The sequence below is a fragment of the Ochotona curzoniae genome, unplaced genomic scaffold (genome assembly GCF_017591425.1).
Source record: "Ochotona curzoniae isolate NIBS_2020 unplaced genomic scaffold, NIBS_Ocur_1.0 contig_908, whole genome shotgun sequence".
Taxonomy (NCBI): Eukaryota; Metazoa; Chordata; class Mammalia; order Lagomorpha; family Ochotonidae; genus Ochotona; species Ochotona curzoniae.
In genome coordinates this window covers 16,400,589-16,427,740 of record NW_024466607.1, presented here as the reverse complement: position 1 = coordinate 16,427,740, position 27,152 = coordinate 16,400,589, and the positions used below count along the sequence as shown (strand labels likewise).

The following is a 27,152-nucleotide window of genomic DNA, read 5'->3' as shown; positions in this document are numbered from 1 at the left end:
CTGGTTCTTCTTGCCTTCCTCCCAGCTGAGGGTGCTAACACCTGCCATACCCACCAAGCATATCACCACCATCTGGCCAAATTTTCCAGCAGTGGGCACCTTGGGCACCTGCCCACAGTTGAGGACACTGGAGTTGTGAAGGCCAAGGGGCTTGTCCAAGGTCAGTGGGATGGTGAGTGGTAGCACATCTCAGGAGCCAGTCTGTCGTCTGCCTTTTAACATCTCCATACCCTACCTTTCACCCTGCAGGAAGAGGCAGCAGAGGACCCTGGATGAGCTCTTGGAAAATGGGGAGGTTCAAGATTGGAGTAGGGGGTGGCAGCAGGGAGGGTGCTGCAGCTAGAGCCCCCCTAGAGTCTGCCCACAAGGGCTGAGTGCACTCCGCTGCTGGAGTCATCAAAAGACAGTCTTCAGCAGCCCGCCCCGCCCCTCCCCGATATTCTCGCTGCCAAATGAAATCTGGCAGCTTCTGAAAATAGCTCCACGCTGCAGCAGGCACCCTGCCCGCCCTTCAGCAGGCTGGTGCGCAGCTGGGGGTGGCCGCTGTGGGCAGACACTGGCACTCATGGGGCTGGGGGTGGGTGTCACACACATGGTGCACAGGGGCAGTGCAGAGCTGGGGGGCATGTGGCAGCTGCCATCACTCAGTTCCTCTGACCTTCCTGCACCCAAGGAGGCCTCAGTGGCCCTGAAACCAGTTGGGCACATTCACCAGGCTCAAGGTAGAGTTAAGACTGGGTGTGAACAGCTATCACTATGGTCCATTCACATGGACAAAGAGAAACCCAGAGGCCAGTGGCAAATGTCAAAATGACCTTTATTCATACCTAGTTAGAAAACCCAGAGCATTGTCCCACCTGACATGGCCCAGCCACTGATTGAGGGGCCAGGAGCTGAGAACTTGACTGGGTGACAGGCACTGTAAGGGTTGAAATCAGGCACTTCACAGCCAGCCCAGGGCTCCCTGGGGCAGAGTGAGGGCAGGGGACTGGGTGACCTGGGGCAACCCAGAAAGGGTGTGCTCTGCTTTAGCTCAGGCTGAAACTGGCAGCAACCTCTGTGAGCATCACTCAGGTCTGACCCAAAATAGAGAAGAGATCCTATGGTCCTGCTCTAAGCCTTATACTGGCCATCACAGGAGGGGCAGGGCAAGTAAAGTGTCTTTCTTGGCTTTTGGTAGAATGACATTTTCCAAAGTGGAAAAGGGTTTAAAATGACTCTTCCCGCTCTTGAGCTGAGAGGAGAAACCACCCTTGGGTGGACAGGAACAACTGGGGTACTAAAAGCAGGGAATCCTGGGGAAAGAGCTCCAAGCACCATCTGACTGGCTGCAACAAGGTAGAGCTGGACCACCCAGGGAGGCAAGCAGTCAGGACCCTGTGGCCTCAGGGAGACCAAAGAGGGGACTGAGAGAAGCGGCCACCCTCAGACTGCAGAGGTAGGCCCTCTCCTGCTGCCTCCCTTCCTCCCTCCCTTGCTACCACACTCAGCATGCACAGACAGCCATGCAGTCCCTGGTCACCATGGTAACCAATGGCCGATGCCTTTTCCAAGGCCAGGCCCATCTGCCCAGGCCCACAGTGGGTGTCTTTATGGAAGAAGGGAAGCCCACCACAAATCCATGGCCCAAAGGCCAAAATATGTCCCAGGGCAGAACAAAGTCAAGGCCTCCCCAGGGCCCCCAGTACCACAATTGCTGCAGGTGCTATGGGTGCTCCTCAGCCCCAGGCAGTCTCCTTCTCTTAGGTGAGAACCTGGGCAGGGGTTCTGACAAGAGGTGTGGGTCAGATCCTCCATCTTGAAGTCCCAAGTGACAAAACATAAGAAAATAATCCTTTCTTTAAAACAATGGCCTTGGGCCCTGCCAGCCAGGACTTCAATAATCAGTCTGTCAACAGGCTGGCAGGCCTGGTTTGTCCAGGTCCTGGGAGCTACTGGTTGTTGCACCCCTGGGAGACTGAGGGGCCACCCGCCTGCTTCTTCCTCCGCTTGTTGAGAAGCCGGTTGTTGGAGGTCTTCAGGTCCTTGATCTTCACCTGGTCATAGTCCACCCGCATGGTGGCCAAGGCGCTGGTCATCTCCTCCTGGAGACAGATGCAACATGGGCCTTAGGGGCAGGCCCTTCTGCCTCAGCAGCCCCTTCATAATTTTAATGGGTACCACAGTTAAGCTGTTACTAGGAATGCCTGCATCCTATAGTGGAGTGCCTGGGTTCAAGCCCTGCTTCTGAGACCAGCATCCTGCTAATGTGCACCCCTGTAGCCAACAGATGATAGCTCAAGGATTGGGTATCTGTCAATTAGTGGGAGACTCGGATTCAAATTCGTGCTCCTTGCAGGCATCTGAGGGAGTGAACCAGCAGGTGGGAGACATTTCTCTCTCTATTTCTCTGTCTTTCATATAAATAAACATTTGAAGAACATCACACTGCATGCCCAGCACAGAGCCTAGCCCTCTATGTCATGTGATCCTCACTATAGTCCTTTCTGGAAGATGTTCTGCTTTTCCTCTGGTGGCACAGAAAGGACCCATGAACCATGCCAAAAGCCAAGTGACAGGCCATAGAACGAACGCTCCCTCTCAGAACTGCACAAAATGCCACCTCCCTGGGCCTGGCAGACACCAGACTGCTGCCCATGCACCTAGATATGGCCTCTGCTGAGCCTCAAGTCAAACTGACTTACTACTCAGTATCACTGGAAATAAAAGGCTATGGCTACCATTTGGGACCAAAACTGAGCCCCAAGTCCAAAGCTGCCTTCACTGAGGTAAGCAACCAGAAGTATACCCTGGGTGGAGTGATGTGGCCGGTGGTTTGGTGTCCGGGTTGGACCACTGGCATAGCACTGCCACCTGGCGTCCCAGGCATGGGTAAGGGGCCAAAGACTCAGACCCTGCATAACCACCTCGAGGCCCTTCTTCCAAAGCTCTGGAGTGCAGGGAGACTAAGGAGTTCACTCACCTTGACTTCGTCCCAGTGATCCTTGTCCTCCTGAAGCACCCGGGCGGTGTAGAGGGGAGTCGGTGGCACCACCATTGATTGCTGGAGAAGCCCCAAAACCACAGGTCAACTTGGGAAAACTGCAGGACGCAGCTTCACCCACCTAAGCCTGGAACCCGAGGTGCAGAGGTGGTGCAAAGCATGGGCACTAGGGGGCGCTGGTGTACACACACACACACACACACACACACACACACACACACACACGCCTCCCCACCCCACATACACACCATTCCACCCCATCCCCACCCCCACTAACCCAGCACCACCATCCTGTAAGCTGGACAGTCCTGCCCAGTGCCAGGAAGTGCTCACATTGATCCAGGGGTGGTTCATGAACTGTGCAATGGTCAGCCTCTCTGTGGGATCTGTCTTCAGCAGGAGGCGGATCAGCTGTTTGGCTAGGAAGGCCAGGCAGGGGAGGGGAGAGGTGAGGCAACAGGATTCCTCTGAGCCCATTCCCCACTTCCCATGGAACACAGACTTGGTAGGGGCAAGTGAATTCTAAACCCTCAGAAATAGGAAGCTGATGATCCATTTTTCTTTTAAGGAACTTGGTGTCTAGCGCAACTCACTCAGAAGTAATAGATTAAAAAGCCAGGACCCCAGAAGGGAACATATGAATGAGAAACAGGAGTTGCAGTTTTAAGGAGTCAAGCTATGCGCCTATTCGGCAGATGTACAAACTGGGGTTTGGAAAAGGTGGATAGTTTCACCTCAAGCCACAGAGCTGGGAAAGAAAGGAGCAGGGGGCACGGGGAAGATCCAGGGGGAAGGCAGCAGGGGCCAGGTTTACTCACCATCCTCAGACACATCTGACCACTCAGGATTGGGGAAGCCATACTGGCCCAGGCGGATCCTCCTCTTCATCCCTGGGGAGATGGCCTGGCCCGTGTTGGAGTAGAAGGGCGGGAAGCCACACAGGCTAGGGGAGGGAGGAGGTCGTTGGGCACGGGGCAGTGGGTAGTGGCAGGATGGACCTGTGTCCCAAACCCCTGACCAGACTGACAAGCAGCCAGGCATACTTCATGGCAATGCAGCCCCTGACCTTCCCCCAGAAATAGCTGGGCACAGGGAGACCTTCAGGAGGCCCGAAGTCTGGTGGCCCACGACAGGAAGGGGAGGGAGGCCTCCAGCAGGAGTGGTACACACAAGCCCCTCCCCCCCGGACAGGGAGGTGGATGTGGCTCTGAGAGTGGGGCGGGGCAAGGCTGTACTCACAGGATATACATGATGACACCCAGGGACCACATGTCACATGACTTGTCATACTTCTCTGGACCCAGGACTTCAGGGGCTGCCAGGGCAGAGGGCAAAGAAGGACTCTCAGACCCAAGAATCTTGGAGTGCAGGCAGGAAAGTGATGCTTGCACAAGGTGGGAAGCATCAGGTGCCCAGGTTGGGGGATGGAAGGTGTCTGGCACCTTCTGGGAATGAGACAAGCGTGTGACGCGGGAAGGAAAAGTGCTCAGGGGGAAATACACTGCTTCACAGCCCCTGGCTCCTCAGACGCTCAGGCCTAAGTGTCCCTGCCAGGCCCAACTTTGGCTGATGGAAGAGACCAGGGTGGGGGAAGGGGGCAGGGGCATTACCATGGACAAGTGGGTACTAGTCCACTGACTGCCCTGTGTCCTTTGCCTTCTTGGATATAGCCTGGGTTAAGATAAGGAAGAGCAAGAAGCAGAGCTGAGCTTTGTGGCCAGCGAGGTACCAACCCACAGGGCCTCAGTCTCCCATCTGAGTAATGGGGGCAGGGGAGTCACTCAGATTTCTAAGATAAAATAAAAAGGATCCGTCCTGATGGGCAGGGTGGCAGAGGGGGCATCCCCTCTTTCAGCAGCCTCTGGGAAGCCTTCTGCCACCAGCCTGCTCCCAGGCATGGGTCCTACCAGCAGCAGGGCCCATCCAGCTTGGGGTAGGGGGAGCTGAGGGCAGCTTTTTTAGGAAGCATGAATCAGCACACGCCCCCAGGGCCCGTCCATACCCAGGGCCAAGGCATCTCTTCCCCCAAAGCAGGTGAGGTGCCCAGCTTGCAGTTTCCTTCCAATGAAGCAGAAAAGGCCCACCCACTTTCTGAATATGAATCCCAGAAAGACAAAAACCGGAGAAAAACAACCGCGGCTGGGCTCTGTCCCGAGCCGATGGCAGCCTTTTATCACATATATATTTAGAGCTGCTGTGATGTCATTCAGCTCACAGGCCACAGCCAGAATTTTCCTGGATCTATTTTCAAAAGCAGAAGCTGAAGTTTGGGAGAATATTTTTACAGCCTCCGGCCCCCCCACTCCCAATGTCACCCGCCTCCATGCAGACAGAATTCCCCCCTCCCTTCTCACTGAGATTTAACCCTTTGGTTTCTGCAACACACCAGCTGCCCTGCACCACAGCAGCATCCTGCCAGAGTGAGGAAGTATAAGCCAAGGACCCAGGACATACCCACATAATAGGGAGTGAAGCAGGGTGTCTGCAGGGCACTTTGTGTGGTCTCCTTGGCAAAGCCAAAGTCAGTGAGTTTCAGCACTGCATCTTTCTCCTTGGATGTGTAGAGCAGGTTTTCAGGCTGAGCCAGGGAGGGAAAACATTGGTTTGCAATTAGGTACCACATGAGAGCAGAACCCTAAGGTGATCTCGGGTCAGACTCCCCACCTTCAGAGCAGGAGGGAGCAGGTCTGTCATGTGAGGGTGGGAGCCTTGGCTGTCAACAATATGGTTTGAACACAGAGAAGATTGAGGTGGCTGGGAGGTGACACCTTGTTCACAGAGGGTGATGGCAGCAGCTGCTCACCCAAGGCTGTGGATGGGCAAGGATCATGGAAAGCTCGGGGGCAGAAACTCTCCTCCCAGAGTTGGTAGTGCCACCTGACATGCAGGAATGAAGGCATGAGGGGAGGCAGGTTATTTCCAAGTCTGTATGGCCAAGCATGTGTCCCATGCCCAGCCCCACATGAAGCCTGCAAGTCCTAACAGGGTAGCCCCAGGGGAGGTTGTTCAGGGAGCAACCCCACTGCTCAGATCCCAGTACCCTTGGGGAAGCAACTCCTCCTAGCTACACAGCACAGTAGAGAGGAGGTAACCCTAAAGCTGACTTCTCATAAATGGGTGGGATCCAGGCTCACAGAGAGAATCAGGAGGGACCCCGAAAACAAGAAGAATGTGGTATTGGTTGAAGCTCTGGTTTGAAGCCAGCAGAAGCTATTTCTCAGGGTCTTTTTGATGTGATCTGACCTCGGACTGGGATAAAAACAGACAAGGAGTTTTAGTCTATGCCAGAGATTGTCCTATACAAGCGTTTTGTCTTCTTGCAAAATAAAAAAAAAAAAGTGAAAGAAAAAAAGAAAGCAAGAGGAGGAAGAGAATAAGAGAGGTCAAAGTAAAGCAAGGAGTCAGAAGGTGAGCCACGTGGCTCTGCACACATCCAAAACTGAAGGACAACTGCAGGGTGGGCACTTGGCACAGGGCTAAAATAGCCACTTGGGACACCTGGATCCCATATACAAGTGTGCTCTCCATGCCAGCTTCCTGCTAATTTACATCAGCAGGTGATGGCTTACGGCTTGAGCCTGGCCCAGCCCTGGTTGATGTGGGCCTAGCACCTCCAAGGTAGCAGTCAATCATTTTTGCTCCTCCTGAGTATGCTGTGTTGAAAGGAAAAGGAGGCCTTTTGGTTAGCGCAGACCAGAGCTGGCTGGGCCAGGGAGAAGAGGCTTGAAAGGCTGGCCAAGGAGCCTAGCCTATACCCCAGAACCACCAGGGATTGTACAGTGGGACCACACCCCTGGTTTGGGCCCCCATCTTGGGCCCTACCACCTTACCTTGACATCGCGATGGGCAATGTTCTGGCTGTGCAGGAACTGGATGGCTGTGCCGATCTCCCGCATTATCTCTGCAGCCTCTGCACACACAGAAAAGGGGTCGGGGATTAGTGATGTTGCTTAGGAGGCCTGGGGATCCCCACCTACTCATTCTCCATGGGTATAGTCTAGCCAGTCACAGCGCTCCTGCTCAGACAACCCAGTTCTCAACACAGATGCTCCCAGCTCACCTGGACCCATCTCCTTGGGCCCAGACTAGCTCTTTCCAGCTCAACTCCTGGTCAGCATGAAGGGGTTCTGAGATCTCTATCCTTAGGCCTCACAGAGTCCACCTCCAGCAAGGGTCACGGAGCCCTCATCCCATCCTGTCTTGCTTAGACTAAGACACAGAAGGGAACAGGGCTTGGCCAGCATCACCTGGCACCTTTAATCTACCCACTCCCCAATGCCCAACCAAATCCTACTGCATGCACGCACCTCTCTCAGTGAAAGCCTGGTCACCACGCTCCTGGATCCTGCTGAACAATTCACCACCTTCCATGCTGCAAGAGAAGGCAGAGAATCTGGTACCAGCCTGCCCCTGCCCACATTGTTAGATCCAGTGCTCCTTTCCTAGTGAACAGCTGCTGCACCTGCCTGTACCTTGACCTTCTAGCATGTGCTGGGCAGACAGCTCAGGTGGGCAGATTGAACTCTTCCAACCAAGGGAGAGTGGCAAGCACTGCCTCTCTCTGGCTGTGAGACCCTGGACAACTCTAACCCCAAACAATCTCAACTTCCTCCAATGCAAGAATGAGTTGCCAATTGTTTTATCACTGAGATCCCCATTCTCTGAGCACCTGCTGTGTGCTGTGCCCTGGGCACTGTCTGTCACTCTTGCTACTGCTGTGGGACCTGGGCTGGTTCTTTCATTTCTCTGTGCCTCAACTAGCTCTAGTAAATCAGGTGTAACCACACCAGTGTCACGGGCATAAAGACTGCATATGTGACAGAGTAATGTCAAGCACAGATTGGTGCCACATGAAGCTCTTATTCTTCATTTGACAGGTGACTTGGAGAGATTCAGAAAGGGTAGCAGCTGCCCACAGGCACATACCTAGCAGGTGGCAGAGACAGGATCTGAACCCTTGATCCAAGGAGTTGGCTAACCTGGGACCAAGCTCTAGGGCTGGTGGGAGCAGCACAAGGAGAGGAGAAGGTCACTGGCTCCTGGTTCCAGTCCCCATTACCCAGCATCTGGTGGGACTTTGAGAGCACAACCTAGTAGGAAGGCTAAAGTAGAGGGCACCATGTGTGTGCCCCATGTTCGCCACCCACATATGCCAAGGATTGGCAGCCCTGACAACCCTCGCAGCACAGACTGCTGCTCCTCCAAGGACAGGCTTTGCCCCTCAGGGAAGCCAGGGTACAGCCCCTGGGATGTCTTTCACACTCCGAGGCCAGATCCATGCACAGGATCAATGGCTGCCCCCACCTCAGGGGCTGGGGTGGTACCCATGGCTGCTATCCAAACAGAGAAAGGTACAGGAGGAGAGCAGGGGGCCCAGGGCTAAGACAGTGGGGCTGGCATACCACTCCATGATGATGAGCAGGCAGCGCTTGCCGCGGTGCATGTTCTCATAGACGTCCAGGATGCGTACAATGTGGGGGCCACCCGAGGCCTGCCAATGGTGCTCCACTTCCTGCCGGGCCTTGGGGTTGTCATACAGGAGCTGTAGGCAATGGGCACAGAGTGTCAGCCTCCCAAGCCTGTTGCTGTCTCACCTGGCATACAAGGATGCATGAACTCAGAGAAGTTTGTCCAAGACTATACAGTTCACATAGGGGCAGGATGAGGAGTCAAGTCTGGGTCTCCCTGCCTGCTGTCCAATGAGCCTCTGGACTGGAAGGTCCACCCAGGACTCAAGCAATTGGGCTGGTTACTTCAGGAGGTTCCACTAGAAGGCTGGACACATGGAGTGGCTCAGGGGTCAAAGGAACTGCTGCCTTCCTTCTCTGGGGCAGCAAACAGCATGGCAGGCAGTGGCAATTGTCAAACCATACTAGCTGGGGGCCCAAGCCAGGAGTCACCCAACCTTTGAGCCTCATTTTCACAATGGGGATGACTTGAGAGCTCCATGGCCCAGGCTGGCATTGGGAACTATGCTCATGAAGTACACAGGAGGGCAGGGTGTTGTGCATGCAGTCTGTCCACAGCACCTGAATGTGCAAGTGGAGGATGCTGCCTGGGAGGGAAGTGACTTGCAGCAGTCAGTCCCTCCCTCCACCCCCGGTAACAGAAGGCAAGCTCATGCTCCCACAGGAGCCAAGGTAAGAAAAACTTCAAATCCTCCAGGAACAGGTACAGGATAAAACTGTCACTACCAGGAAAAGTGCTCCTAAAAACAGCTGCCCAGCCCTCACCTCCCAGCCAGTCCATGGCTCCCATTGTCCCTGGAGGCCATCATGTAGGACCAGGGTGACTGGTTTTAGCCTTGTTGCTAGACAGAGCTCAGGGTCCAGGTTCCACCCTCAATCCAGACCTACAGGCACCTGAAGAGAACCCAGTAGTAGAGACCAGGGCCAGGGAGGACCCCAGCTGAGAGGGATGGCGGTTGGGTGGAGTTAGGTGTGAGTTCAGGACTATACTTTGGCTGAGCCCATTTGGGGAGTAAATCAAAACATAGAAAATACCTTCTCTCTCTCTCTCCCTGCTTCATCCTTTCCCTCTTTCTCTCCTCCTCCCTCTCCCACTCCGCAATTGCCTTTCACATAAATAAATCTTTAATTTCAAAACCAGTCCTGGGTCAGGGTTGTGGCACATCAGATTAAGCCACCTCTTGAGTCATCATATCAGAGTGACAGTTTGAGTCTCAGTTACTCCCTTTGGATCCAGTTCTCTGTTCACACACCTGGGAAAGCAGTGGTAGAAGGTCCAAGTACTTGGATCCCTGTTGTTCATATGGGAAACCCCTGCAGTTCCGGGCTCTTGGCTTTGGCCTGGCCTAGCCCTGGTTGTGGGAACCATTTGAAGAGTGAGTTAGCAGGGTAAGATCTTTCTCTGTGTGACTCCCTCTGCTGCTCTGCCTTTCAAGGTAATAAATAGATTTTTTTTTTTAAATCACATAGTCCTGCAAGCAGCAAGGGCCACAGAAGAAGGCTGTTCCCAGAAAACATGATCCATGTCCAAAATGGCTCCTCCACAGAGGCCAGAGCTTGCTCCTCAGCGCACCTGGACCCAGCTGCCAAGGACTCTGCTGAGTCACCTGACCCTTAACAGAGCTCCAGACTGCTTAATGCCTCAGTTTCCTCCGTCCTTCTCCAGAGCTTCCTCCTCCTTCAGGTTCCCCTCCCAGTAGTGCTTCCTGACCACCAACAGGTAAAGGATCTCAAAGGCCCTCACTCTGCCTTCATGCTTTGCCTTTCCTTATTTGTGCGGCACATGCACTTCTGATGAACTATAATCTACATCTGGTATCAAGGGTCCAGTTCAATGAGTCTGGACACTGCATGTGCCTCAGGGACCCACAACTCTAGCAAGTCAGAAAGCAGGAGCCAGCATTGAGCCACAGTGAGTTAAGCTACCACCTTGGCACCAGCATCCCATGGGTCCCAGTTTCTATTTCTGCTTCCAATTTAGCTCCCTGCTGAAAGACCTGGTAAAGCAGAGGATGGCTGAAGTGCTTGGATTCCTGTCATCCAAGTGGGAAACTAGAATGGAATTGTTGGCTTCTGGCTTCAGCCCGTCCCAACAGACCTGGCTGTCACAGCCATTTGGGGAATAAGCCAACAGAATGGAAGATTCATTCTCTCTCTCCTTGTGTCACTCTTTCAAATTAATAAGTACTGAAAAAAGAAAACATTCCCGTCATCCCATGTCATCACCCTCATTACTCACTGCACAGCACTTGCTCACAACTTGCATGATCTTGTGAGAACTCTTTAAATACAAACACACATGCGCAGACACATACACCCTAGGCTTGCAACATACCTGGCTCTGCTCAGAGCATTTAACACATATTAGGAGAAAATGACTTTATTGTAACTACTTTATTTGAAAGTCAGTAAGAGAAGACAGGATAGAACAGGAAGGGGAGGGGAGAGTTGGGGAGGAGAGGAGAGAAAAGTAGTGTGTGAGACAGAGGAAGAGAGAAAAATAAACAGAAAAAATTCCAATCTATTGGCTCACTCCCTAAATGTCCAGAAATGACACACAATGTTAAAACAAGAATCTAGGAACTCCCATATGGGTGGCAAGGACCAAGTGCTTGAGCCTCGCAGAGTGTGCAACAAACAGCAGAAAGCTGGAAAGGAGAATGGAGCAAGACTTAAAACCAGACCCTATGATAGGAGATGCAGGCACTACAAAGAGTAGCCCAACTGCTACACTATAGACTTGTCTATTTTTTTTTTTTTACTTTTTCTTTATTTTATTGTCTCACTATTGTTTTATTTTAAAATATTTTCTGAGCCCAGTGCAGTAGCGTAGTGGCTAAAGTCCTCACCTGTACATACTGGGATCCCATATAGGTGCTGGTTCATGTCCTGACACCTAGCTTCTCTTCCAGATCTCTGCTTGTGGCCTGGGAAAGCAGTAGAATATAGCCCAAAGCCTTGGGACCCTGCACCCATGTGGGAGACCTGGAAGAAGCTCTTAGCTCCTGCTTCGGATTGGCTCAGCATCAGTTGTTGCGGCCACTTGGGGAGTTAATCAGCAGATGGAAGATCTTCCTTTTTGTCTCTCCTCCTCTGTGTAAATCTGTCTTTCCAATAAAAATAAATAAATCTTTAAAAATATTTCTTTTCCTACTTATTTGAAAGTCAGAATTACAAAGGAGGAGAAAAAGAGAAATACAGGCCCGGCATAGTGGCCTAGTGGCTAAATCTTGCCTTACATCCACCGGGATCCCATATGGGCATCAGTTCCTGTTCCGGCTATTCCACTTCCCATCCAGCTGCCTGCTTGTGGCCTGGGAGGGCATTAGAGGATGGCCCAAGCCCTTGGGATCCTGCACCCACATAGAAAACCTGGAGCAAATTCCTGGCTCCTGCTTCAGATCAGCTCAGCTCCAGCCATTGTAGCCAAGATAGAATATCTTTCTCTCTGTCTTTCCTTCTCTCTGTATATCTGTCTTTTCAATTTAAAAAATTAATCTTAAAAAGAGAGAAAGAGAGAGAGAGAGAAACAGAGTGACATCTTCCATCCTCTGGTTCACTCTCCAAAAGGCCACAACACGCAGGGTTGGACCAGACTGGTGCTGAGAGCCAGGAGTTTCTTCCAGGTCTTCCATGTGAATGGCAGTGGCCCAATAATTAAGGTCCTCCTCCACTGCTTTCCCAGGCCAGTAACAGGGAGCTGGTAGAACAGCCAGGACTTAAACCAGTGCCTACTTGGGATGCTGGCATTGCAGTCATCATATTATTATTATTATTTATTAGAAACGGAGAAACAGAAAGAGGAAACTGTTGGTCTTTGACCACATAGCTATTCCCCCAGCCAAGCCAGCATCATGCAATTTCTCTTGTCAGATCGTGGAACCTTATGGCAAGGGCAGGGCCAGTGTGTCTGGACACATTTGGGTCTCAGTACTGGGGTACAAGCTGGGTAGAGATTACTGGCTCAAGGAATATTTGTAGATGGAATGAACAACTATATAATTTGAAGAGGAAGGAATACACAAGGCATCATGGGGATAAGATCAAAACAGTCCCCACTGAGACTCAACAAATAAACATGACACACTGGCCAAACCTGCTCCCCACAGCCTGGAGGCAGTCTGGACCTCACCAACCCTTGTTGGTGAATTAGATTTTCCCTCCTCTTCCAAGGAGCCTACCAGGGCTGCTCCAGTTTACAACTCAGTGCTAGCCGGCCTTGTTCCTGTAAGTCCAGAATTCCACGCATCCTTCACAAACCTCCCAAACAGCACTCCACCTTCCCAGGCATGGGGATAAGCACAAGGCCAGGGCACCAGAGGCTCAATTCAATCCCTATTGAGCATGATCTTGGCTCAGCCGTTTTCCCTCTCTGGGCCTCCACCCAAAGTGAAGCTGCAGGGCATGAGGTGGAGGAAATAGGTAAAAAGAGGTCCTCCAGGGCGGAGTTCTGGTCCCATTCTTACATCACTGCCCACATGAAGCAGTTCCTGGGTCTCCACTGCCTCCATGTGCACATACCCAAGTCCCTGGGGGTTCGTAGCAATGGCAATGGTGTCTTGCTTCTCAGTCAAGCACAAGGGACAGGCGCCTCCAACAACCCACAGACCCCTCCCCTCCCCTCATTCCCATCCTGTGTCCCCTGAGCTCCTGAGCGGTCCACAGCTGTGGGGTCTAGGACAGCACCTGGGCAGCTCCACAGCTCCAGTCTGTGCCCAAGAGGCTCATGCGTGTGTGCACTTGCACACACACACATGCTCATGCACATAATCCTGGTTGTCACCAAAGGAAGGGAGCTCTGGCTGTACTTGACGAAGCTCAGTGAGCACAGAATTTGAGCTGACACTTCCCTGAGTAAAGGATGCTGCCCTGAGCAAGGGACATTTCTCTGAGCGAGGAATGCTACCCTGGTCTCAGGCTCTGATGTGGCACTCTCCATCTCTCCTCTCTCGCCTCACTTTCCTTGGCCAAATTCTCCCACCTGTGCCCAAAACTGGCAGCCAAGACCCCTAACAGGCCCATCAGCCAAGGAACCCCAGCAAAAGGTGAGGGCAAAGGGGCCTAGGTCCTACAGATACTGGATTTGCCCCTCTAGCATCTCACGTGGAAAGGGAACTTCAGAAGAGGCCATACCCCTTCACCATCCATAGGCCCCATGCTTCTTGCCTAAGGACAGTGCCTACTGAGGGTGGAGGAGTTTTTGAGTTGTATGGTTGGGCAAACAATGGCTTAAGTGGAAAACAATTTGCAGTTTACAAAACACTCTGCTGTCCCTTATCTCATGGGAATGCTGGGTGCCACCCTGTGAACCACACAGGGTGGGGACCATTAGCCCCAATTCACAGATGCAGTAAAGCAGGCTCAGAGGGATGAAGTCATTGCCCTGGGGCTTCTCGGCTACAGAATGGCAAGGCTAGGAGAGGGAAAAGGGCACCTGTGAGACAACATCCACACAAGCCCCCTTCAGGTGCTCAGAGGAGGGAGCCCCCAAGTTGGGGGAGGCATTGGCCAAAGCCACCACCTGAACAAGGGCCAGAGCACTTGCTCCAAAATAAATGTATATATGATCACATGAGTGTGTATAGCATGTGTAGCAATGAGTGAGTGTGTATGTGTGTGTGTGTGCGCGTGTGTGTACCTGCGTGTGCCATTATGTATACCTGGGTGTGTGGCTAAGATCAGGTGGAAAAAAAAGAGAGAAACAAAGCAAAAAGCAATGGATAAGAAAAGAGCCAAAAAGCACCTTGAACCATATCCCACCCCTAAGAAAAGTCTTCAACACAGCCATTTCTAACTTGTCTTCCAGCTCCAATCCAAGGTTATATGGAATTGTTATTCTGTGGGGACACAGCTCCAGCTTTATCAGGGACACAGAAAGCTATAGTAGTGAGACTCATTCAGTTACTGAGACTACCCCTGTCCTGTGCTGCTAGCTGCTGACCTTTGCTGGCTGCATTGCCCATTCATAGCACAGACCACAGCCTCGGCCTCTGTGCTGGAAGCAGCCGGCAGAGATGGGGCTGCCTCCACATTAAGGGATCAGAAGCAGGTACTTCCTGCCCAAGGCCTCAGCCTCTTGCTTGTAAAGCTGCTGCCAGACCCTGTGCCATCCCCCACTACCTCCAAGGGTACTGGTGTCATTCACAGAGATGGCAGTAGCATCAAGTCTGACTCTTTAGCCACAGTTTCAAATCACAGCCTGAGACATGCACCATTATTCTCACATGCACTCACTTTTCCACTCTCATAGCTCATTACAGAAGCTAATGGAACCAATTTTACAGCTATGGATTAGCTGGCTTCATGCCAGACCAGACCTTGCTTCATTAAGCTCTGACCACATCCTGTCCTCCTCCTCACCCTGCCCATTTCCTGCATCTCCTTGGAGGCTCATATGATGCCAATGACCCCAAAAGCCAGGCCCAGCTTGTTGCCTGGGGGATGACAGAGTCAGGTCAATGTTGGTGCCCCGTCTCTCTGCTGCTCAGCCAGTCCTATACTGCCAGCAGCCTAGAAAGACCAGCAGCATCCATTTTTCTTTAAAAAAAAATTGTTTACTTAAAGTCAAAGCAAAAGAGAGAGAAGGAACAGCAGAGAAAACTTCCATCCACTGATTCATCTACCCAAATGCCTGCAGCAGCCAGGGCAAGGCCAAGCCAAGACCAGACTAAAGCCAGAAACCAAGAACTCTATCCAGGTCTCCTGCATGGGTGGCAGGAACCCAAGGATCTGAGCCACAGCCTGCTGTCTCCCAAAGTGCATGCTAGCAGGAAGCCAGAATCAGGAGCAAAGCTGGAATCAAGTCCAGGTACTCTGATGAGGGATGCTGGCATACCACACAACGCCCTCGCCCAGCAGCAGGTTTTTAATAGCAGGGACCCTGTCACTCTGAGAGGTTAAGAGACTTGCCCAAAGTCACACAGCTGGGTAAAAAGAATCAAGACTTGAACTGAGGCCTATTGGCTTCAAGGTAGCGGAAGGCAGGCAGACACTGCAACTCCAGCCTGGGACAGCCCAGCTCCTCCTCCCTAGCTTGACTCCACATCCCGGACCAGGCTCTGCTTCTGGTGGCAAATTGGATGGTGGTCCACAGAGCCCCCACCATGGCCTAGACACATTGCAGCCATCACTCTCGCCTTTCACCAGCCATGCTATTAACCACTGTCTTTAGCAGAGCACCTGAACCTCAGGGAATTTTTATGGCTTCTCCAGGTCATATAGTTCCCATATGGCCACCTCCAAGGCCAGCAGTGCTCTGGGAACAAGGCTTCAACCCTCTTCTGCAGGGAGATCGGTCCACTCACTGATCTTTCTCTGATTCCCACCAACACTCACCAGCCCTGCCTGCTACAGGCACACCATCCTTAAGGATCTGGGGTCTGCAGGTGCATGCACTATTGCCCCTGGGCCATGGGCTTGTACATGTAGCCTAGGACAAGAGACTCCAATGCCTTCTTATCCCCTGTCCTTTCAACCCAGGAGCAGGGAGGGTTACTTTTAGGATAAGTTTGGGATACCTGATGGGCAGACAGGTGATAGCCTGGAACCTCCTGGGAAGGGAAGGAACAGCAGGAGCTGCCAGCCTGTGTCTTCCCAAGAAGCTCTGCTGTCACACCAGCTAACACATTGTGAAACTCTCCAATCTCAGGCACAACAGACTCCTCCAATTTGATGAAATTTGATGACTTCAGTTTGCTTCCTGCCAGCCCCAGACAGGCTGGAAACAAAAATGGAAGTGCCAGGTATGAGGGGTGGGGAGAGTGGGGAGGGAGTTTCCAGACTGAGGGCTGGGGTGTACTGAGAGCAGGGTAAGTGAGGCAGTGCTAATTTGGGCAGGCCAGGGAGTTATGGTGCCCCAGGCCAGAGACCACACATAGCAAGACCATCTGGGGCCACAGGGCTCCACATCAGGCAGGACTTCAAAGGCCAGTTCCCTCTCTGACCACTCTGTGGTCTCAAGAAGGTCACAGAAAGTCTCAGAGACTCACTGGCCCAACGGCAAGTGGAGGCAGTGACAGCACTCATGATCCCAGGTGGCCATGAGGATAAAATGAGCACACACGCATGATGCTCAGATTAGCAGAGACCCATGCAGTGTGAGTTCATGAAGCTGCCACCCTGTGTCTCAGGGGAAAAGGGTTTCAAGGTTTGCTGGAGGCCTCTGCCTTCAGAAGTCCCCCCTGAGTCTTGTCTCAGGGCAGCCTCTTACTCTTTCCAAACACAGGGAAATGCAGGCACAGCCTCTGGAACCTCAGGCAGGCAGACCCTACCAGGGCCATGGGTCCCGAGGAACGATCTAGTGCCCCAGAGGGTCAAGGCCAGGCTGTATGGAGAATCAGCAGTCTGTGAAAGGCTCAGCAAGGGGCTTTTTGGCAGTGGCAAGTGCAGTGGAGACCTGGGGCCCAAGGCAGGAAACCAATCCAGTTCTCAGCCTACTGTTTGGTAGCCGGTATCAGATTCCTCACACCCCTAAGTGCTCAACATGTCTTTTTGAGTGATGCTCCTTTCTGATAAAGAGCTTGATTCTGGGCTAGTCCCAAGCCCCAGGGCTCCATCTGTGAGATGGGGTATACACGCTCCTTAAATGTAGCCCTACATAACAGGTGGCAGTGTGGCCCAGGGAGAGCTGTGAGCTCCACCCTCTGGCTGAGGTGACCCAGGGAGTAAGCAGAGTAGCCATAGTAGCGGTAATTCCCCTGTCCCACTAGGACGGCTTTCAGCATTCCATCCAGGGTCTTCCTGCAGGGGCAGCTCCAGAGAAGGCCCCACAGACCCCCTGGGAGCTTCTCTGAGTGCACAACCAGAAGCTGGGTCTGTCATCCTCCTGAAGATTTCTCTGTCAACATCAGCTATGCAATTTGTGAAGCCTCACCCAGCTTCTGTTGCTTCAGTGGCAGTGCCAAAGTAGGACGTCTCCACCCTAAAGGTTGGAAAATTCTGGCACACAAGTATTTTGTCAATCTCAGAAGTAGAACCTCTTAGGGGGCTTTCTTCCTACAGAGACCTCACCTTGGCCGTGGACTCTGGGCCCCTAATGAGCCAGCTGTACTGTGGCAATGCCCACATAGCCAACATGGGTTACAGGGCATAGTGGCCACCCTCCCCACACATGGGGGTCATTAGAGCAAATGAGGCTGGGCCCCAGTGACCCGTGCAAAAGCACCCAGCAGGCCATGAAGACAGGGACCCAAGATCTTCCAGCTCTCAGGAAAGTCTGGTGTCAATTCCCTGCAGGAAATTTCAGAGATAGCAAAGGAATAAAAAGCAGAGGGACTAGATCATACCAAGAGCATGGCACAGAAACTTCAGGGACCCTTCAGACCCTAACCCACTCCAGAAGCTTCTATTGTGTCTGTTCACCCTCCCTCCTCATTCCCTGGCTTCACTTTTGTCCCTGCAGCTCCCCATTCAGGCTTGTATGAGGACAGGCTTCCATTGCTCTAGTTAGGCTCCTTTCTGGCACAGCAAGAGTTCCGGCTGTCCAGGCTTCAGCTTCCAACCCATCCCCCCTGCTCATGTCCAGTTGGGAGGCTCCCCAAGCTCCAACCCCCCCCCCAGTTGATCCCTAGAAGATCTCACTCATCTCTGACAACACCCCAGGCCTCCAACCAAAAGGAACAAAGGTGATAGACCCTGTCCAATTGGGGACCAGGGTGCTGACCTGGCTCCACTGGGGTGCTGGGAGCAGTCCTGTGGTAGAAATGAAGTCCTTCCTGGGCTACAAAGGACCCACTCAGAGCAGCTGAGCCTGCTTAATGGAGTACTTAATGGAACCCCAGAAGGGGGTCTTCACACCTAAGGTGTATCAGGTCAAAGAGCTCCTTCCCTAGCAGACCACAGATCCTGCTGTGGTATCTTGGTACTCCCCTATTCTGCCAGCAAAGCAGCCCTGCCTGGCCAAGGAAAGGCATCTGGGGCACACTCTGGCCAGGCCCCATGCTGCCTGACTACTTCCAAGAGCAGCTTCCTCACTGGCCTCTCTGGCCCTGCCATGGCTGCTGCCCACCCTGGCAGTCTGCACCAACAGAAGGGAAGCCCCCTGGCTAAGCAGAGTGCCGGCCCGCAATACACAGATGGGCTGACAATGCTCTCCAGCTGAGCTGCCACCCAGGGAGGAATGGCAGAAAGCCAGGCCTAGGGTCCAGCCCAGCCTGGGTATGTCCATGGGACAGGACCCTGGCTGAGTTACTCTGCCATTCCAAACCTCCTATAACATGGGGGTGAAATGCTGTTCTCCAATCCTGCTGAGCTGATGCTCACCACAGAGGAACACTCAACTAGTGGGTGCTCTTACCTGCACCCCTCTAGCCCCTTACACCGCTGTCTGCCAGAGAGCATGGAGAAAACCTCCCAGGCCCTTGACCATAGCCTAGGGTTGGGGAGAAGGGAAGAATCCATGAAGAAAACTACAGGTCCCTTGTGAAGGCCAAACCCTTAGGAATGGGGTGATGTATGAGGCAAGTGAGGCCCTTTGCTTCTTATGCCCCTGAAAATAGCCTTTCGGCTTTACTGGGCTGAAGGCAGCAGGTGTAGGGCGCAGGCTTGAGAGTCTTGGGTGCTCATAGCAGCCAGTGCAGGCCCCTAACCCTCGGTTTTGTCCTCTGTAAAGTAGAGGTCATAGTGTGCCCAGTGTCATATCTCAGACCACCATAGAATGAGACCTGAGTCACAGCTGAAATGACTGCCCACACTCCACAGGGGATGTCTCACATTACAGCATAGCCCGGGAGTGCCTGGCTCACTGTTCCCACTGCCGTGGCTGCCAGCACCTGGCCAAGGCCAGCTGCAGGAGCAGACACAGGAGTAGCAGGGTACAACAGAGGAGTAGCAGACTGACTAGAACTGGGCCCCAGCACCTGTTCCCCATTTGGTAGGTGCAGCAAAGAGCCCCAGGCCAGGCTGAAAGAGACAGGCAGAGGGGCAGGGCCCAAGAGAGAAGGGACAAATCCACAGCAGGAACACATTTGGGAAAGGAGCAATGAAAAGGGCAGGGAGGCAGAATTCCCCTGGAAAGTGCTGAGACAAAGCCCGGGCTGAAGAAAGGAGCAACCTTGGGAACAAGCCAACACTCCCAGTACCTTGGGCCTAGCCCAGGTGGAAGAGGCCTCTAGAGACTCCTCCTCTTCCCCCACCCCTCCCTGGGGTGCAGGAGGAGGGGGGTGCCTCGCCTGTCTCCTGTTCCTGCTCTCAGCAAAACCACCTTATGGTTCCCACGCTGCAGGACTTGAATCACAACTCCACATGGCCTAATCCACTCTGTTTCAAAAGGGTAGGAGGCTGGGGAGGAGACCAGGCCAAGCTCCCTTCACCTGGTTCTCTCAGCCACCCAGGGGCAGGCTTCCTCAGGTACTTACTTCCCCAAGTACAAAACTGAGACAAAAGATGAAGCCTCTGTTGTCATGGAGATAGGGACCTTCCCACATGATCTACATAGCAGCCCAGGTGACCTAGAACCCCTGTAACACCCCCAGCAAGGGTCCTCCCCTTCTAGGCCCTTCACAGAGAACCCTGGTTCCTCTGCAGGTTCCAGAGTCTTTCTGGACCAGTCACCCCTGCCAGACACAGGCCTGCAGGTGGGGGGCTGTCACTCCACGACAGGCAGCAAGCATCTAAACTAGGCATACTGTCTCTCACACTGTGCCCTCTGCTGTCACCCACAGCCTTCTGGACTAAAGCTGGTAATGTCTTCCAGGAAAGGCTCCCCTGGTTGGCCCAGCCCAGACACAGTTTCACTTCACCCACTCACCAGTCTGACTTCCCGTCTGTGGTGCTCTGCACTCAGTTGGGCTGGACTTGTGTGCAAGTTATGAGGCCTGGGGCAAGCCATACAACCAAAGATAGTCCTTGTATGCTGACCTTATGGGACCAGCCCCTGTCCGTTCACAGACGACAAAGAGATTTGGCCAGGTGTCAGCCAGCACTGGCAGCATGGCTTGGGGCCCGGATACACAGCAACATCCTTCCAGGGCTCAAGTCTCAGGGTCCCTGTCCTGCCCCAACTTCCATAAAATGCAAGTGACACAGATGCTAACACTCTGATATCACACAGCTCAAGCTTGCATCCTAGTGCTGCTACCCATGAACTGTACACCTCGGGCATGCCACTGACCTCTCTGAACCTCAGTGTCCTCCTCCAAAGATGCAAACAACTAATAGGTGCTGGGCCAGCACTGTGGTGTAGTGGGTAAAGCAACCACCTGTGATGCCAGCATACCATATGAGTGTCAGTTCAAGTTTTGGCTACTCCATTTCTGATCCAGTTCCCTGCTAATGGGCCTGGAAAAGCTGCAGAAGATGGCCCAAGTCCTTGTGGCCATGTACCCTCCTGAAAGACCTGGAAGAAGTTCCTGCCTTCAATCTGATCTATCCTAGCTGTTGCAGCCATCTGAGGAGTGAATCAGTGGATGGAAGATTACTCTTTCTTGTTCTCCCTCCTTCCCTCTCTAACTACATTTTTTTCAAATAAATAAAATAATTTGAAAAATAATTAGATAACATATGCTGTGCATTGAGGACAGGGCCTAGAAAACATACCACCAGGACCCAAACCCTGGTGAGCTGGCAGCAGCTCCTGGATAAGATGAGACTGGAACCAGAATCCCCCTTGCAGAAGGGATCCTGGGAGTAGGTTGTGAGCTTAGCTTCAAAAGTCCCTGGCAAGGCCAGCCAGAAACAACAGGAAGTATCCCAGAACATCTCATCTACCTAAAATGCCACCATTCACATTTCATGGGGTTTGATGCCCTCCTCAGGATCCTCATGCAAAAAGCAAACTGGCCTGCACCTACCAGCCCTCGTGTTTCTCATATTCTTTCCTTTCAGGTGAGGGGTGACCCAGGGAGAACCAGGGATACATTGAAACTGTTCCCAAAGCTGCCATTGGACAGAGTTGCCAGCTCTCCAATGTACCTCTTGATGGGTGACTCAGTTGGAAGTGGCTCTGCAGCAGCTGATCGGACCGGTCTGGAAATGGGAGGTGAGGGGGTGGCAGCTGCCAAGTGTGAAAGGTCCTGGCTTGCCAGGCAGCCCCACCTGGCCTCAAATCCAGCTTGGCAGTGCCAGCCTCACCCCACCCATGAAGTCAGGGTCCCTATGCCCCTCACCAAGGCAGGGCAAGGCAACCAGGATCCCACGTCCCCCACTCCACAAATGACTGGTTTTGTGCCTTCCTCCTCATTCTGGCTGGAGCTAGCCTCTCTGTACCTACCCTGGTTATACCGGTATCCAGCCAGTGGGCATGGGCAGTAGAATGGGCATTGCCCTTCTCCCTAGACCTTACCCAGGAGTTGTGTCCAAGGGCAGAGGAACTGCTACATGTCCCACAGCATTTTCCTGTGGCACAGTAAGAGAACCAAAGGCCCAGCTGCCACCTCTCCTTCCAAAGCAGGGAGGAGCCAATGCAGGGATATTTTAACGAGCATCAGGAGCCCCTAAGGCAGGAGAGACTTTGGGCACAAATGCCACCAGGGAATTTAAGTTAAAGGGGATTATTAAGCTTTAGGGGTCAAAGAAGCTTCCCAAAATGTTGCGCAAAAAAGCCAGGGATACCACACAGCTTCCTGGAAGAGGTGGCACTGAGGCTGAGTGCTGCTGACAGATGGGATGGGAAGGGATTTACCAGAAGGAAAGATATGACCTGGAGTACAAAAGGTAGGGGAGGCTGCACTGCAGAAGCCTTGAAGACCACTGAGGGGCTCAAAATGCATTCAGCCAAGTGCCCTGTGGGACCTGAGGTGAGATCTCAGGGTCTCCAGAGCCTCGTTTCCCACCATTCAGAAGGTATACTCCCTTCGATGATATGCTACAGAGTAGAGCACAAGAGAAGCCTGGCTCAAACCAGTCAGCTGGCCCATGGGGAAGTGAGCCATCCTGGGCAGGGCAGTGCCTGCAGCCTCCCAGATCCAGGGGCCCAGGGGAAGGCTGTCCACTGCAGGGGTCTCCTACACATGTGCACCCACCATCCGACCACTCGCTCACCTAGCAGAGGAGGGAAGAGCACTGGGAACCCAGAGGGTTCCCACACACTCAGCAGCCAGAGGGGAAGGGTCCACCCACAGGGAGCAGGGGATGGGGGCTTTCCATTCAGAAGTACCACACATCCCGGTCGCACCTGACTGCCAGGAAGCTGATGACCACAGCAGACTGGACAGGCAGTAAGGAAGGCAAATTCAGATGTCGACGTGTGTGATAATGTTTGAAGAGCTGAGTCTTGGCTATGGTACAGTAACACCTGGACAACAGATCTACAGGCCTTCCCACTTAGAGGTAGTGCTGACAGGTGCCAATTCACCAAGTGGGGTCTGGCACTGGGCACAAGGAAGAGGTCAGTGGAAGGAGAAGTGACCGAAGACTCCATGATGGCAGGCAGCACCAGCTCCTACCAACAGGATAGCAAACTTGGGACCCTTGGGGCAGACAGAGTGGGAGAAGCAGCACATAGTGGTCCCAGAGAGGAGCTGCGAAGGGTGAAGGAGGCCGAAAAGGGGCAAGTTGGAGGTCAGAGCCACAGGAAAGGGAAAGAGGCCCGGCTGGCCGGCAGGAGAAGCCTGCTGCTGCAGGGCCCCACAGAATAGCAACAGCCACAGGGACAGTGGTCACAGAGCTTCCTGTTTAAGAATGTCTGTGGCTTCCCAGACTTCCTGCTCAGCACCATTTGCCATCTCTGGCCATGGGGCCAAAGAGGACAGCCATGGAGAGGCACAGAGGTGGATTGAACAACCCCTGGTGACAAGGACTGTTCTGCCTAGTAATGGCAGGCACATTCTGGGGAAGGTGAAGGACACAGAGCCTGTGAGCCCATGACCTTTCTCTCAGCAGAGAGAGGGTAGCGGTGGAGAGAGCTGATCAGACAGAGTGGGGCTAGGGCCCACTCATGAGCTGGCTGCCCCTGTGCTGAGGTCCCCAGGTTCTGGCCCTCCTGGCAGGGACAGAAGCTCTTGGCCACCTGTTCCTGGCCATGGTCACCATTCACAAGCATGATAACTGTGCCAGAGATTGCACTGGCCCCATCTTTGAAGGTAGTGAGGCCTGCCCACCTGGGCAAAAACTTCTAGGTTTGGTCCTGGAGCAGGGGGAGATCGGCGGCACCAAGACCAGGAACGTGCCGAGGTGAGGGGGGGTCACATTGCATTCATGTCTTCCCGGTGCAGAAGGTGAGCACGGAGGCCCCAGACCTGAGGAAGAGCTATATAGATGTCACCTCAGAAGTGTCCCCACAAGAGTCTGTGTGGAAGGGGCACCAAAGAGCTCGAACCCCGCCCCCAATTCCCTAGTATCCGCCTCCATTCGTGGTACATGGAGCCTCTCACTCCTCCCCCACCTCTTCCTTACAGGACTCAGAAAAGCCCCAGCCCCATTCTGCTGCTGAATTAGCATGAACTAACCAAGCAGTTAAATCTGGGGCTCTGTTCCAACAGCCCAGCCCAGGTCACTCTCTAGACCCACCTGCACGACCCCCTCCAGGTCGAGCTTGGGGAGATGATCTCCCCCACAAGGCCTGGCCACTCTAAGATGAACAGAGAGCTGGACCCAGGTCCTGGGCCCCAGGCAAGTCCTGTCACCTCTCCAGGCCTGTACCAGCCCTGCACAAGTCCTCTGCACTCCACACAACATCTCATTTCAAGCTCACAGTAGCCACTTCTCTTTCCTTCATAAGAGAGGAAGTGATCCAAGGTCACAGAGCTGGCAAACACAGGCAGAGATGAGAGCCATGGTGGGAGGACTCTACACTTGGGCTTGCGATGGCATCTGATGAAACAGGAATACCCTCTGCTGTCCTCAGACTCCACTCCTGCTGCCACCATCTGCCCCATCCAGGCAGCCCCTAGCACAAACTACAGGTGAGCAAAGTTCTTGGTGATAACAGATTCAAGGGATTCTAGGTATGAGGACAAGTCCTGGACCTGGAATGTGGGCCTTGAACCAGAACCAAGATCAACCACTCCAACAACCACTGCCTGATCCCACCTGTGTCAGTGTGCCAGGCCTGGTGGCTGCACGGGTGATCCACTGACCCACCAGCTGCCCAGGAAGGGTAGTCAGGCGTGTAGCGGGACCTGCCCCTTTCAACAGGGGACCAGCAACTCAGCAGCATTTATGAGCAACTTCAGCCCATGGATGCCATTAGCCCTTCTGACCCACTAGCCCTGGAAAGCTCACTTCACTCCAGCCCAGGAAGGTGGAGGCCACAAGGGAGGAAGGGACTGCACCCCAATTCCAAGGAGCTCCTTGGGGAAGGAGCAGGCCAGCTGAGGCAGAGCCCCTCCAGCCCTCACACACAGGCCCTGCCAGCACCACAGAGCTGAGAGCCACTCCTGCCCAGCTTCCGGGTACCATGGCTCTGCCCACACTGGCTCCACCTCTGGCTCACTCAGACACCCTGATCTTGGCTAGCTAAGCCTCAGTCTCCCCACTTGTAAAACAGGGAAGATCATGAGCTTCACCTTATAGGAGGGACTGAGGATGTGAGCTAAGCTTTGGATGCTTGGCATGGAGCCCTGGACCTAGCAGTGCCCCCACAGGCCTCTCATCCAGGGCCCACCAGGCGTCAGCGAGGGAGCACTGACCTTCAGGGCACACTTCTGTCCAGTGCGGCGGTGGAAGCACTCGAGCACCTTGCCGTTCACACCCAGGCCCAGCACCTGCTTGGACAACTGGTAGTCGTCTGTCACCGCATACTTCTTGGGCTCCAGCCGTCCTGCGAGGGCCGGAGCCCCACCCTGGCCAGGTGGGCCAGGCACACCTGGTGCGGGTCCAGAACCCCCCAGCTCCTCTCCAGTCTCGACATCCATGGCCCCCGCGGGGCACTCGGAGGTAGCCCCAGCCTGGCACGTCCGGCGACACCTGGGGAGCAAGGGGGGCAAGAGTGAGTCCCACCCAGGCCCTTCCAACCCACCCTGGCATCGGAACCCCTACGCCTGGCCAAGCTTTGCAGGCGGGGGGACAAGCTAGAGTCACAGGGGCACTAGACCAAGGAGGATTGACAGGCGGCAGGGGGTAGTGGTCGCACCAGGCGACGAGTCCCGCCAAAGCACGTGTCAGGAAGAGAAAGCACCAGGCAACCAAAGTGGCCGCCAGGTCCCGTCCGCGGGAGACACCCAGGCCAGTCGTACCTGGGGAGGGCGTGCCTGCTGGGGGCGCACCTGGCGGCGGTGCGGAGATGGCCCAAGCGGCGGCTGAGGGGCACCCTGGGCCGAGAGTCGCGCCGGCGGCCCACGTGACCCCCTCCCCGCGCGTCATTCCGACTTGGGGCCCCGCTAGGTCAGCCTTAAAGGGCCAGGCAGGCCTCCGCTGGGCACGGCAAGGGCGGGAGTCCCAGGCGAGCCCCGCCCCGGAGCCCGGACAGAAATGGAGCGGGCGTGGCTTTCTGTGGAGGCGGGTCCCCAAAGCGGGAAGCTAGGGGGAGACCCTGGCATGTGCGATCCCTGCTGTGCTAGCCTGCGGGACTGCCTGACCAGGGCGGGCGCCGGACGTCTTGTTTCCCTGACAGCCCCTTCTCGAGCAGCTGCTCCCGCTGCGGAGCAGGCTCTGTGGACTTCCGCCTTCGGGGCGCGCCGAAGGGGTGGTGGCCATTTCTTGTTGTTTGGTCCCTGATTGCCCCTGGCGTCTCTCCCTTTCCGTAAATGTTCTTCCGGTACCCTTGATTCCTTGGGCCCCTTTGGTTTCCCATCTAGTCACCCACGAGTTTCTCAGCACTGCTCCTCCACTTCCCTCCCCTGTGAGAGACTTCTCTGTGGCACCAAAGTTTTCGGTCCACTTCAGAGTTCCCTTAAACACCTAGCCTGTCTGGAGCGGGTTTCCTCAACACTGGCTAACCCTCAGTTTACAACTTGTCTAAGAACCACAGAGAGCGTGGTCGTGGCTGCCTAGCTAGGCGTGATCTCCCGCCTCAATCCCCAACCAGGACGCTGAGAACCCCAGGCGCACCGGGCAGCGTTTCTGCGCGGGCCTCTGTCGCCATCTGCTGGCCATCCTCAGGACTGCAGGCACCACAGCTGCAACCCCAGCCTCAGAATCGGGAACCCTGCAAACCCTCCACCCCGCAACATACGCACACCCTGGGCCCGGCTGTATGTAAGGAGGAACCTGGTGCCATTCTGCCCACATAACTACATTCCGCGTGCCTGAGCGTGGGAATGAGGAAGTGAATAAAGAACCACTGTTATTATTGGTGGTGGCTACTGCACCCAGATGCTGAAGGAGGTCAGGGCTTGAGGGCTCTGCCCCAGTGTCCGTCAGGTGACCGTAGAGTTATCATATTCAGTGAGCCCTGCCTATGCTCTCTGAGACAGGGGTGGGGGGATGAGCTGACACAAAGTCAACTGTTTTCCCTACACATTCCCATTCCAAATCCAAAGTACAATCTCAGATTCAGGCTTGTATCCTCAAACAATAGTTTGTCCCAGCTCTCCCCGCCCCCACACACATATACACACATGTAGGCATGGTCTTATGCATGCACATATGCAGACACACATGTCCCCATGGGCACACATGTGCACACACACTCACCTGCAGTGAAGACCAGCTGGCACCTTACTTGACAATCCAACTCAAGATCTGGGGCCCTCAGAGAAACCCTGTGATCCAGACATCCTTCCTGCTGGGGGCCTGGAGAGAAGGTTCTGTCCTTTGGACGGGACTGGTTGGTCCCAGCAACACCAAGGCTGGCTTCCACAGGTGCAGTCAGGAACCTGAGGGTG

General features: G+C 54.1%; 1 protein-coding gene across 1 annotated transcript; it reads right to left on the bottom strand.

Annotated features, from left to right (window-relative positions):
• Positions 1 to 800: 800 nt before the first annotated feature.
• On the bottom strand, positions 801 to 25,645 carry MAPKAPK3 (MAPK activated protein kinase 3). Its single transcript, XM_040994545.1, has 11 exons — positions 25,563 to 25,645; positions 25,017 to 25,293; positions 8,386 to 8,525; positions 7,291 to 7,355; positions 6,814 to 6,893; positions 5,438 to 5,561; positions 4,223 to 4,298; positions 3,802 to 3,926; positions 3,317 to 3,402; positions 2,963 to 3,043; positions 801 to 2,084 (listed from the first exon to the last, which is right to left on the bottom strand). Exons 2-11 carry the CDS (start codon positions 25,239 to 25,241, stop codon positions 1,932 to 1,934), a joined length of 1,155 nt encoding a protein of 384 aa, XP_040850479.1. The 5' UTR covers positions 25,242 to 25,293; positions 25,563 to 25,645; the 3' UTR covers positions 801 to 1,931.
• Positions 25,646 to 27,152: the final 1,507 nt, after the last annotated feature.

Excerpts from the sequence above, each read along its gene's own strand:
- MAPKAPK3 (XM_040994545.1), bottom strand. The coding sequence starts at position 25,241 with ATGGATGTCGAGACTGGAGAGGAGCTGGGGGGTTCTGGACCCGCACCA. Across the intron at positions 3,927-4,222 it reads GGTGTCATCATGTATATCCT|CCTGTGTGGCTTCCCGCCCT; the intron begins GTGAGTACAGCC and ends TCCCTCCCCTAG. Across the intron at positions 2,085-2,962 it reads ATCACTGGGACGAAGTCAAG|GAGGAGATGACCAGCGCCTT; the intron begins GTGAGTGAACTC and ends ATCTGTCTCCAG.